This window comes from Nestor notabilis, unplaced genomic scaffold (genome assembly GCF_000696875.1).
Source record: "Nestor notabilis isolate BGI_N333 unplaced genomic scaffold, ASM69687v1 scaffold27334, whole genome shotgun sequence".
Lineage (NCBI taxonomy): Eukaryota > Metazoa > Chordata > Aves > Psittaciformes > Psittacidae > Nestor > Nestor notabilis.
In genome coordinates, this window is record NW_009924693.1 from 1 (window position 1) to 12681 (window position 12681).

Consider the following 12681-nt stretch of genomic DNA (forward strand, 5'->3'; position numbering starts at 1 on the left):
CCCGCCGCGCGGCGGGGGATCGGCGCCGGCCCTCCTTGAACCCCCGCTGCGAGCTTCCCGCCACGGGGCCGGAGGCGTGAGGGTCACGTTTGAACTCGGGCGCCAGGGGTTTGCGAGGCGCTCCGGGGTTCCGCTTTGTCTTGGGCTGCACTTGCCTTGTCCGTTTTCCTCCCTCGCCTTGCCTTAGTGGTGGCCTTATTGTGTAGAGCTGCAGTGATGGTCTGGGATTCGTTCAGGCTGACACGTTGTGTAGGCCAGGACTTCGGCATAGCCTCGATGTGCTTGAAATGGCTTAAAGAATGAACTTAATTTGGAGTATTGGCCCAAGCTGACTTGAAAGCGAATGTTTTGGTGTTGCTTGACATGTTAAATACATCTGTGGCAGGACGTAGAGGGAGTACTTGGGTTTACTATTGAGGGTGTCAAGGCAGTAGTAACCCTGAAAGCTTCCCATATTCACTGATGCTACTTCATCTGAAGAGTTCTTATCAATGTCTTGTTCCACTTTTTATAGTTAACCTGTTTGAAATAGACGATAGAATGTGAAGAAATAACTGAAGTTAGTACTGCCCTTAGTTGCTGCAGGCTAAAAATTATACGTTTTTTCTGTTCTTTTAATTCCTGGCATCTGGCACAAGAAAACTTGCTTGTACTTTTGAGGAGTCGTCGATGTTGCGTGAGGTGGTGTTGGAAGTCTGTTACAGTTTGATGTTCTGTTAATAATAAACTTCTGCTCTTAATAGGTCACATCCAGAATCAAAATGGTTGAAGCAGATCGTCCCGGGAAGCTGTTCATTGGGGGCCTGAACACAGAGACAAATGAAAAAGCCCTTGAGGCTGTGTTCTGCAAATATGGACGCATCGTGGAAGGTACAAAGGAAAACCTTTCTATTTTAAGATACTAAGAAATAAAAAGCAACAAAATAGCTGTGATGACTCTTGTGGCGTTGATCATCTGGAAGTGATAGCGCTTTCATGTCCTCTAAGAAGTTCTGAGCTTAAAAGGTTAAATAAAGGTTAGCTGTTGCTGCCTAATTACAGGGAAGGGTAACGTGGCTTTCTTTTTGCAGTCCTTTTGATGAAGGATCGTGAAACCAACAAGTCCAGAGGATTTGCCTTTGTCACATTTGAGAGTCCAGCAGATGCAAAAGATGCTGCCAGAGATATGAATGGGAAGGTAGGAATTAAAACCAGTTACACGTTGCTGTTGCTACTGATGAGCAGTACTGATCTGTGGGGTAAATTAACTAGCAATAAAAGTTGGAAAGACAGTGGGTTAGGAGATCCTGGAGGCAAGTAATAAACTTGTCCTAATGCCTCTTGTCTCCATGAAGCTGGAATCACTTTCTCCCAGTTATGGACTTGGAACTAGAAAGTGAAGTCTGGCTGTCAATTAGACTTTAATTTATTTGGAGGGCTTTTTAGTAGTCAGCTTTTCATTCTTGCATGCTTCCTACAATGTTTTTATCATATTTGAATGCAGGATTGTGTAAATTATGCTGTGGGGAAGTGACTTAGTTGAAAAGTATTAATGGTTCCCTTCATGTGGGTTTAATGTGACTTCCCTACTGTGCTTGCTGGATGTTGATGTGCTGTCTGGTAATGCGTAGGTAACTCCTACATTTGTGACTTGCATCCTAAATATACTTAGGATGCTTGAGGAGCATTTTGCCAGTTAATGTGAAATATCTTTGCAGTGAACTAGCAATTGAATTTGCTTGTTTACGCCCTGCAGTGCAATGGTATGACTTTAAAAGGAAATAATGCCTATGTGATGTCTTTAAAAAGAGAAACCTGGGGGTTTGGAGCAAAAAACCCTGTGATAGATATGCGGATAGTTTGTAAGGATTGTAGGCTGTTGTGATCTCTGTCTGTTCTGGCTTGTGTTTGAGAAGCTAGATAAAAGTTTGCAACTTGCTGGTCAACAGCTGCTTATCTTCATAGAGGTGCTGTCTCTTTAGGCAGTGAAAGCTGTCTTCTCTGTTACCTTGAATTTCAGGCTCTGGTCTTTCATGCTTAATTGGGACAGATGGGTTAAGGTCATGCTGCGTTGGCCTTTAAGCAGAGTCTCTGAGATGCCATTTATGTAAGGTGAAGAAACCTCTCTTGATTCTGGTTAATGAACATTTGGGATTTTGGTAGCTGTTTGTCTTCTTAGCATAAGACATTGAAAGAAGAATGTTGGTCATTGCAGTCAGTAAGTAAAGCACGATGAATATTTGGGAATAAACAAGCTTGCTGTAGTGTTCACAGTGAACACAAATAGTAAAACCTACCTTGGTTTGTGTTATACCAGCTTTCTGCTGTGTACTTAGTTTCTGGGTGCTTCAGGACAACCTCATGACAATAGTGTTACTTCCTCTGGGGACTTACTTCTTTCTTAAACAAGTTACTAGCTTTGTCAAGGCAGAGAGTGACAAGTCAGAGAATGTCCTTTCTGTACCAGCCTAAACATCCTTAAAAGTGCTTCTTCTGTTGAATTGAATTATGTAGTTTGCTACAGTTCTGAAGGCTTACTGCAGGTTCTTAAACCCAGATTTCCTCACTGAACTTCAAGCACCAACAGTTGTCACGCTGAAAGGAGTTCAGTCACTGATCTCAAAGTGTTTGTGGAGTGCAACTTTCACATGAAAATCCCTCTGAAAATAATCACCAACTGTTCTGAATCTTGAATGTTGTGGCATGTGTTTGGTCACATTGGAAACGTTTAGGAAAGTAATACTTAGGGAAATAGCTAAATCAGATTGAACGTGGCTGAGGTAATGTCTACATGTTCTGGAATGCACCCATCTGCATCATTGTCAAGAAATGTGAAAGAGTACTGCCTTGTGGAGCATCATTCTCAAAAGTTTCTGTCTTCAACACTACAAGTGTAGAAGTACCTGCCTCAGCTTTGAAATCTGAACAGCAAATAGTGTATGAAAAGAAAATCCTCACTTGGGATTTGGCCTAGAATGATGTCTTCAACATAGCTAGCTTGGTTGGATATGAAGGATATGGAAGATGTTCGTGAAGTAGTCTCTTGTCTTCGTCTTCAGAAAGCCTTCTGGACCCTAAGTTCTGCTTGTACCTCAAAAAGACTGCATCCTAGATGTGAGGAGGAGTGCTGATGGAGACATGCTGTAGGAAGAGAGCACTGTAATAAGTGTCAGTTTGGGGAGTTTTCCTGTTCATTTCCAAATGCTGGATTGGAGTGCTCATGCAGAAGAAGCAGAAGCATTGTGCAGACAATAGTTCAAGCAGTCTGTAAGGAGTTAGTTGACCTGCTCAGCCACGGGGAAGGAGTTCTGCATCACTTGTGTTGCTCACTTTGTCATTCCAAAGGAATTCCAAGTTGGAGCTAGTAGAAGAGGCTGACTTAGATTCTGCAAGAATGAATTTGCTTTTGATTTTTTTTTTCCTGCTTTGCATGTATTCATGCAAAACATCCAGTGTTCTGGGGGGGGAAGGAAGGGGATTAATTATGTTTCAGTCTAAAATGGTACAAGCATAGACTGGGCTAAGCTTATTTGAAGATTAACTTCAGTCCTGCAGAAGGAGGTCAGAAGATAACAATTTTGGAGTGGGGGTGGAGATTTTTCACTGCAGTTACTTTCTGTGTAGGATTGGATCAATGTTAGCACGTCTGAGCAGCCCAGAGGAAACACCAGGAGAACTTTACCATAGCAAATTAGGAGCCTTTCTTAAGAACCACCTCATTTCATGGTAGTCCTGAGGTCATGAAAGGCACATACCTGGACACAAGTGCAAGCAATGCAAGTCTCTAATGGTCAGTTTGTGCTGTAGGCTGTTCTGATTGTTTGATTTTTAAGTCCTGAAGGCAAAATGGATAATGAAGGAGAGGCTATGACCTTAGAGAAAACATCCAGGACAAGCCAAAGATGCAATTCCAGTGTAGACCTGCCAAGCCAGCTGGACTGTGTTACGAGGTTGGAAGCAAATCCTACAATCCAAACAACAGTCTGAACTGTACTCAGCGCTGCAGAAGGTGGCCTTCCTGTAACCAACAAGAAAGTGCTTCCATGCCTTCTGGTGAAGAAGCAATACAATGTGTAGAAGCTCAGCCTGATAAGAAATGATCTTCACTTCTTGAATATGTTTGGTGGAAGGAAGCCCATTTGATCTGCCATCAAGGAGTGTGCAGAAATGGTGGAGCTGCTGCAGCATCAACAGTACCATGATCCATTCAAGAGGAACCCCCTGTGTTTCATGCAAGTGTCTCTAGCAGTCTCTTTGGAATACTTGATTTCTGACCCACTCCTGAAACTCCAGATTTCATTCATCTTTCCCATTGGAACACGGAACAGTTTGCAGGACAGTTCTCTAATGCTGTTTGGTTAAGGTTCCCTAGCTCATCTTACAAAGCTGTGTAGATTGTTCATTCCACATAGAGTTCTTATGATTGCCAATCTATTATTATCCTTAAATGACTCTTTACCTTCAATTACTGAGCTGCTTTTTAGCACCAGGGTGACTCCATTTTATGGTGCCCATATCATAGTTAAAATGCTACTGCAACACTCTGATTCAAGGTTCTAAACACCAATTAATGAGTGTTCCTGTGGACAACTGGTGCTTTGGGCTCATTGAAAAATTCTTTGAGATGGCTTGTGTGAGTTTGATCTGTCAGTGGGATGAGACCTTTCTTCTTTGAGCTAAGAACCTATAAAATGAAGTTGTCCCATCTGCTTTAAAACGGGACAAACTTTGACTAATATCTTCTGGTTAACAAAATAAAAGGAAAAATAATCTCTTAGACCTAATGAAAGGTCTATTTGGACCTTAGGCATAGCCTTTTAAGACTGCTTGCATGAAGCAGTTTCAAAAGAAAACCCTCTTTTGCCTTGGTAAGATGCATGAGTACAAGGCAGAAGGAAACAGGAGGAGAAATAAGGGAAACTGTACCTCCTACCTAAAAGAAATCCTAAAGAACTTGGAGTGAGCATCCAGGTTCTCAGAACCCATGTTAGTAGAAGGGGATGGTGTTTGGTTTCCAAGCTTCAAACAAGCTGTCAAGAAACTCAGGATAGCAGTGGTCATGATGGCAAAGCTTAAGGCTTCAAGCCCACTGTTCCTGTTTTGAGAAGGATGACTGAGATAGATGAATGATGATGGCAAAATAATGATACAAACTGATAAGTTCCAGTGATTAGAGGTACTAATGCTTGCTCCTGGAATGGTTGAGCTTGTCATGCAAAAATGGCTTTTGGAAGAACCTTCCATAAGCAAAATAATTTTATGAAGTTAAAGCCAAGCCAAAATTGGTATTGCTAGTATATCTCAATTCCTTTTTCTCATGATGGATACAGTTGGACCTGTGGGTATACACACAGGTTTTCCAACCAGTAGCTACAACTACATATGGTGGAGGAATATGAGCTACTGAAGTGGATGAGTTCAGAGAGACCTAGATTTCAGTGGAGTACAAAAAAGACTCAGTACCTCAGTAAAACCCTGTCAGCAGTTCAGAGTAAGACATCACGAGCAGTCATATTTTTGTTCATTTATTGCAGCTAAGAAGTGCCATAAGCAACACTTCCTGCCTGCCTAATTCAGTAGTTGTCATAGCAGAGGTAAATTTTCAACTGCGAAAAAAGACAAACTATGTTTGTCAGGATAGATGTGCAGTAACTGAACTGCAGCAGAGCTCGTGATAGTGGCTCTGCTGTAATTACCAAGTGTTTGGTGTGCAAACATTATACAGAGATTTGATGAATGAAGTTGTTACTCATTGTGTCTTACCACTTGCTCACGTTTGAGATACAATAGTTGGCTGCAGAGTTCCTGTTATTGCAGGTCTGTATTCCAGAAAAAACCTTCCACTTTCAAACTCTAAAAACCCACCACAAAGCACCTCCACTCTGGAAAAGCAATAGCCTAAATGTAACGGTCACCTCTTTTAAAAACCCAGCCTGAAACAGTAGAGGAGTGGGGTGAATTCTCATACTTGCTCTGCATTGTAGATGCTGAAATTACTTCTAAGTACTTCAATGATCACCGTTTTATCAGGACATCAAGACAATGTACTAAACGGCCTCCCCATTGCCAGAAACCCCAACTGAAGCTAAGATACCTTCAGCTTAATCCTGTCACTACTGGTGCAGTCCTAGTTGGGTACAAAAGCCCATGGCAATTGAAAGTAAATTGGAGATCATAAATGGTGTTTCATTTGCAGAATAAGTGACATGGGGCTGCCGTAATCATTGGACACTTGTATTTTCACTGAAAGTCCTTTCTGATGCTGCTCTGTATTAGTGTTTTTTTTTCCATCAATACCACAAGAATGAAGTACTGTAAAAATTAGGCCCAACATGCTGCTGAGTTCATGGGGACTAATACTGAAGACTCAAATCAGTTCTAGAGTTGCTCTAACTTTATAAAATGGAAGCCCTATAATAGTGAAGCAAGAGGGGCTTAATTTAAGACATACAAACATGACTGAGCAGTAAGTAAAGCAGCTTCTTCTTTAGTCATTAGATGGGAAAGCAATTAAAGTGGAACAAGCAACCAAGCCATCCTTTGAAAGTGGTGGGAGGCGTGGGCCGCCACCCCCTCCACGAAGCAGAGGTCCTCCCAGGGGCCTTAGAGGTGGAAGAGGCGGCAGTGGCGCGAGAGGACCACCTTCAAGAGGGAGTCACTTGGGTATGTATTGACCTCTCTCATTATATACTTGGACAACATACAAGACAATCCCATTGGAAGATGACAATAATCCTACTGGAAAAAAAAAAAAAGCCAAACAGCCGAATAGTGCACTCCTTGTTCTTTAATAAACTGATGAAATGTGATCTCAGCAGTTTAGTCACATTTTTGATTAGGCAAGTACACCTTAAGAAAAGGCTTTCAAATCTGAAGATTCCCTTCTACAACTAACACTCCACTTGACTTTTTGGCTATGAAAGAAAAGCAAAACTCCTGCCCTGCACGTGAGAAAGGAAGCTTTCTGGTATTCAAGTTGAAAAACTGATTCTCTTCCACCAGGGAAAGGGAACTGTCTTTCATTCTTACTAGCAAGAGGTCTAAACGTACCAAGTTCTAGAACTGATCCTTCCAGGTCATAGTGGGAGCTAAGGAAGCTAAGGCTTTTTTGTTGTTATAAAAGCGTGTTGAGTTGAAGCTTTCTGAAGTGGAAGGATAGTGTATTACTTGATACTGGATATTCTTTAACTTAAGATATAGCTGTCTATTCAGAGCCTTTTCAGTATCAAAAATGCAGCTATTTATTGAGACCCTTTTCAGTATCAAAACAGAACTGTCACTTAAAAGCAAGCAGCACCTGAGGTATAACAGTAAAAGCTGTAATGCAGGAAAAAACCCTGGAAATAGTGAAAACTCCTGTCTTGGAGAGTCTGTGTAGTAGGTTCTACAGACTCTGTAGTGTCTCTGTTCCCTCTCTGTAGGATCTTCTCTAGTACGTCTTCCCAGGTGGCTCTTGTCTTCTGAGAATAGTAACTTGTTGAACACTTAGCTGGTACCTGTAATCAGTCACAGCTTGTCTTTTTCACTTGGGTCACACTCTGTGGCTTTTGCATAAGTTCTAAAAGACAGTTCTTGATAGCAGTTTGAGCTGTGGACAGTTAGCTTGGTGGGCTCTCAGTGCTGCCAGTAGCATCTGGTAGTGGCCAAGATCCAAGAGGCGGCTTTGAAGTCTAGATTTAGAGGCTTACTGTTGATCGCGTAGCGGTAATAAGTGTCTAGGTTGTTGTAGTTCAGGTTTTAGGGGCATATGGGTGGCTATCACAGACATAACAAGTTGGTTCATGGCTTACCCTTCTAGGATCTTCTCGAGGACCACTTCCCATGAAGAGAGGTCCACCTCCACGAAGTGGAGGCCCTCCACCTAAAAGATCTGCACCTTCAGGACCAGTGCGTAGCAGTAGCATGGGAGGAAGAGGTAAACATCTCCTGGATTACTTTGTTGTCTAATCAGCTGTAGCAGCTTAGTTCTAGTTCAGGAACTGTAGCAAGTCATTGATTCTAATGTAAATGTGTTGTGGAATAATGTATTCTTTCCTAATCTATCAGTTCTTTTCATGCTAGTATCATTTTGTAGGTGTTTAGAACAATTTGGTGTGATATGATACGTTCCTTCTAGTGCCACTTTAGAACTGTATAAGCAGAAGCGTAAAGCATTATAAATATAGGCTGCAGAGATACTTCTAAATCCCTATAAACAGGGATATTATCTGCTAATACTTGCCTTGAGGAGTCTTTTATGTGGCTAAATGATAATTAAGAACTTGGACTCTTTCTCTTAAGCTCCTGTGTCACGTGGAAGAGACAGTTATGGTGGTCCTCCACGCAGAGAACCGATGCCATCACGAAGAGATGTCTACATGTCTCCAAGAGATGATGGCTACAGCACTAAAGACGGGTAAATTCCCTTTCCTCGTTTCATTCGGCTTTTTTGTTCAGAGAAGGATTTTGATCTTTTGAGGTGTGACACATGGCTGACATCTCAATTCTTGTTCTTTGTAGTTACTCAAGCAGAGATTATCCCAGCTCCAGGGATACGCGGGACTATGCACCACCTCCTCGAGACTATGCCTACCGTGATTATGGTCACTCCAGTTCCCGTGATGAATACCCCTCTAGGGGATATAGGTACCTACTGTTGGATTTTTCTTTGTCATTTTATTCTTGCCATGATCTCACTGACTTGTACTAAGTCTTAGTAGTCTTTCCTCCTATAGTGATCGTGATGGATACGGTGGTGGACGTGACAGAGACTACTCGGATCATCCAAGTGGAGGCTCCTACAGAGATTCATATGATAGTTATGGTAAGAATCTATTTTGAGGATCATGTATTAAGCTGTACAGGTGTCATAAAACATGATTTTTACTAGGTTGCTTGTGTTTCACGGGGAAGTGGCACGCTTTTTTTTCCCCCTACAGTGCAAGTGCAGTTGTTGGTTACCATCATATTAAATAAGCTATATACTAAAGAAGCAAAATCTACAGTTCAGAATTGCAACTATCTCTGGAAAATATGGCTGAGTTTCTTCTCTAAAATAACAAGCTGTTCTGGAATACCCAGTAAAGAGCCTGCCTGAATAAACACCGTCTTCAAATCCACTCACTGCCTGATGTGCAATCCCCACTTTAAATACCATTAATGTGGCAGATTATATTAAGACCATCTCGATACGTACAAAAGAGTAGCAGTAACCATTTAAATACAGCAATTCTGTAAATTCAGATTGAAATTGTTCTATATAACTTATGGTGTTGCCATATTACCTGACCATTGACCCTGCAGGTAACTCACGTAGTGCTCCACCTGCACGAGGGCCCCCGCCATCTTATGGTGGAAGCAGTCGCTATGACGATTACGGCAGCACACGAGATGGATATGGAAGCCGAGAAAGTTACTCAAGCAGCAGAAGTGATGTCTACTCAAGTGGCCGTGATCGTGTTGGAAGACAAGACAGGGGTCTTCCCCCATCCATGGAAAGGGGCTATCCACCTCCTCGTGATTCTTACAGTAGTTCAAGCCGCGGAGCACCCAGAGGTGGTGGCCGTGGTGGAAGCAGATCCGATAGAGGTGGAGGCAGAAGCAGATACTAAAAACACTCTTTAAACTTTTGGACCAAGACAAATTAACTTCTCAAACAAAAAAGAAAAGTGGAAGTTGTTCTATCTTTACTACCAGAGGACTACTAAAAGGAAAATTGTTTTTACCTTTTTTTTATTGTTGCCTGTTAAGTTTTCCCCTCCATGACTTATGCTTTTGTGAGGAAAAGTTAAACCCGTGTTTAATTTCATTTCAGAATTGTTAACATTTCTTTCAAAAAGCAGATGTTAAATGTATGAAACTTGAGCTGTGTACTAGTGTTGTAATTTTCAAAGTAAAGTTTCCCTGAAATGCCACACTTCCCATCTGATTTTCCTCATGAATGGAACAAGCAGTTCTTAAGATCTTCCACACAACATCCAACCATCTAACATGGAGATGGATTGTTCTACATGTTCAGCATCTCATTCTTAAACAAAGTATTGCTTGTGTTGGAGGGTGGTGGGGCTGTTCCACACAAAGTTCAGTTGTGCCTAGAATTTGAAGTCACAGTGTTCTCAGTACAAAATATCTTCAGATCCTTGTGTAAAGAAAAAATAGAGGATATCATTCACTTAACACGAAAAAGCAAGTGGATAATGCTGTTTTCTGCATTCCTACTGTTTTGTGGGGAGTTTGAAAGGATCTCCCTTCCAAATGAATCATGTACATGTAAGTCAGCTCCAGAATACTGTAACAATAAAAACCCCTTGACCAATTCCATCAAAGAAGCTGCAAAACGATGCTTGCTCATACTGTTTCCAATTTTTGCAACTCTGTAGTGTTTCACTTTTAAAGGAACATCTTTGATTCCAAAGGAGAAAATAAGATAAGCAAAGAAGTCTTTCTCTCCAACTTCTCAAAGGCTTATGGCTTCCTAAAAACAAGTGAATCTTTCAGCATTCCACAGCTGATTTAAAGCATCAAATGCCTGTGAAACAGCAAAGATGGTAAGCAAAGCAAACTAGTTTTTCCAGTCTAAGTCAAAATTGAACCAAGTTATCTTCCTCTAGTACAGTAAAAGCCAAGCTGCACGTCATGGCAATGGAAATGCTGTCTAGATTTTAAAAAGGAAAAGAAATACTTCAATATATTAGAAGTTCTCCAAATTCAACATTTCTTCTTGGATAAAAGCATTTAATGGCACCAGTTTTGAAACTAAAGCTATAATGCAGCTCGCTGTAGACATGAGTATTGTCAGGTAGGGTTGGGAGGGGGTATTTTGTGCCCAGTGTCTTTCAGTGAAGATGCTTAAAGAGGCTGCATATACTATATTGTAACAAAACTAAAGCTTTATGAAATCAGGAATTGGTTTAGCTTGCCTAATAGCAGAGTTTGAAGGGAGCCATTGCAAACTTTAGTTGGATGCCTGAATCTGTTTAGTTTGACACTGCGTTACAGGGATAACTGTTACATGTGGCAGAACCTGGGGCGAGTTGTTCTGTCTCAGGTAAAGCCATGAAGTTCAAAAGATGCTCTTGAATATAGTAGACATGAAGACCTCCAACTAAAACCACACACCCAAAAGTTTTGTACTACTCTTTAGTCCTCAGTAAATTTTTGTCGTTCAACTTATGGATTTAACATGGCAGTGCACCACTGACAAGGAATGAGAATCCATAAGCCATGCAACCTGTCACTAAGCCATTCCAGTCCATTCCAAGCCAGTGAATCCTCCACCACTTAGAAGAGACGTAGTAAAACTTGCAACAGAATAATCTGCAAACCCAAGATTGTGACTGTTTGAAATGGGGGGAGGGAGGGGAGAGTGCTATAAGTTGACTCATGCTGTAAAATGTACTTCTCTTAGTTGTATCCTCTCTTGATTGCAGGGTGATAACTTCTAGAAGATAACCGCTGACGTAACGCTGGTTCATCTGTGCTGATGACAGACACAATGATGCCTGTACCAGTACATAAGGTAAAGATTACACTGGGGTAATAGCCGGAGGGAGGATTTCTGGTGGTTCTGTGCTTATAGATAGAAATGGACATATATATGAAGATAGGCTGGGAAAGTCGGGGCTGTTCAGCCTGGAGAAGAGAAGCTGCATTATCTGAAGCAGTGTCCAGTGTTTGAAGGGGGCTACAAGGATGCTGGAGAGGGACTTTTCATCAGGGATTGGTGTGATAGGACAAGGGGTGATGTGTTCAAACTGAAACAGGGGAAGTTTGGGTTAGATACAAGGCAGAAGCTCTTCCCTGTGAGGATGCTGAGGCACTGGCACAGGGTGCCCAGAGAAGTGGTGAATGTTCCGTCCCTGGCAGTGTTCAAGGCCAGGTTGGACAGAGCCTTGGGTGACGTGATCTAGTCTGAGGTGTCCATGCCCATGGCAGGGGGTTGGAACTGGATGGTCTTAAGGTCCTTTCCAACCCAAACCATTCCATGAAGAATCATGGAATAATAATACTTTCCATCTCCTGTTTAAATTTTGGAGGAGGAGGTTTAAGTAGGCTTTTTAAGTCAAGTTAGGACTGACAGAGGCTGCAGAAATTCATGCCAGTTTGGGTGCAGTTGAACATCAACTACGACTACGAACGTGCTTTAAATCATGCTGCAGAGAGTAGTTAAGTCCTAGGGATCTTTATAAGACCAGACCACAAAAATACAAATTGATGTAATAAATGTGAGTACAAGCATTTAATCAGTCTTGTCAAACATGCAATTTAATGATTATACTGAGTGTAATCTTTGACTGGGAATTAATCTGTGCAGAGCTCCTTGGACTAAATTGCAGAATTCCAGGTGTCCGGAATGGTTTAAAGCTTTGCAGCTCAGCTGTTTCATGCTTTGGAAGCCTACCCTAGTCAAAGTACTTTGCAAGTAGATGCAGGAGCAGCTATCTTCAGATTTATGTAGAAGAATGACTCTGTTTCTTCGATAACTCGCCAGGAAAAAAAGGAAGTCGTAGTGGCTGTAATGCTGTTAGAGCTTTTTGTAAAGCTTTTCTGCTAAATAATGCTTATTAAAAAGGGAAATAACTTTAAATGGGGAACAAATCTGTTAAAATTTGGTCTGAAGTGATGGATAAGGACAAATCCCTTTTCCAAAGGAAGTATTTATGTAGGAAGTGTGCACTTTGAATGTCGTTTATAGTTTGCAAAGTACTCTGTAAGAACATCCTT

At 41.6% G+C, this 12681-nt stretch overlaps 1 protein-coding gene across 3 annotated transcripts; it reads left to right on the forward strand.

The window, feature by feature from the left end:
- Nucleotides 1–746: 746 nt before the first annotated feature.
- RBMX (RNA binding motif protein, X-linked) lies at nt 747–9874 on the forward strand. Of its 3 annotated transcripts, none has more exons than XM_010012732.1 (8): nt 747–870; nt 1071–1177; nt 6471–6642; nt 7778–7894; nt 8260–8374; nt 8479–8604; nt 8679–8782; nt 9262–9874. In XM_010012732.1, the coding sequence occupies exons 1-8, from the start codon at nt 762–764 to the stop codon at nt 9567–9569; spliced, it is 1158 nt and encodes a 385-aa protein (XP_010011034.1). In that variant the 5' UTR covers nt 747–761; the 3' UTR covers nt 9570–9874. The 3 variants fall into 3 exon arrangements, with proteins under 3 accessions (XP_010011034.1, XP_010011033.1, XP_010011035.1); XM_010012731.1 differs by having other exon boundaries at nt 750–870; nt 7754–7894; nt 8694–8782; XM_010012733.1 differs by having other exon boundaries at nt 750–870; nt 6471–6603; nt 8694–8782.
- Nucleotides 9875–12681: the final 2807 nt, after the last annotated feature.

Excerpts from the sequence above, each read along its gene's own strand:
- RBMX (XM_010012731.1), top strand. The coding sequence starts at position 762 with ATGGTTGAAGCAGATCGTCCCGGGAAGCTGTTCATTGGGGGCCTGAAC. Across the intron at positions 871-1,070 it reads ATATGGACGCATCGTGGAAG|TCCTTTTGATGAAGGATCGT; the intron begins GTACAAAGGAAA and ends TTCTTTTTGCAG. Across the intron at positions 8,605-8,693 it reads TACCCCTCTAGGGGATATAG|TGATCGTGATGGATACGGTG; the intron begins GTACCTACTGTT and ends TTCCTCCTATAG.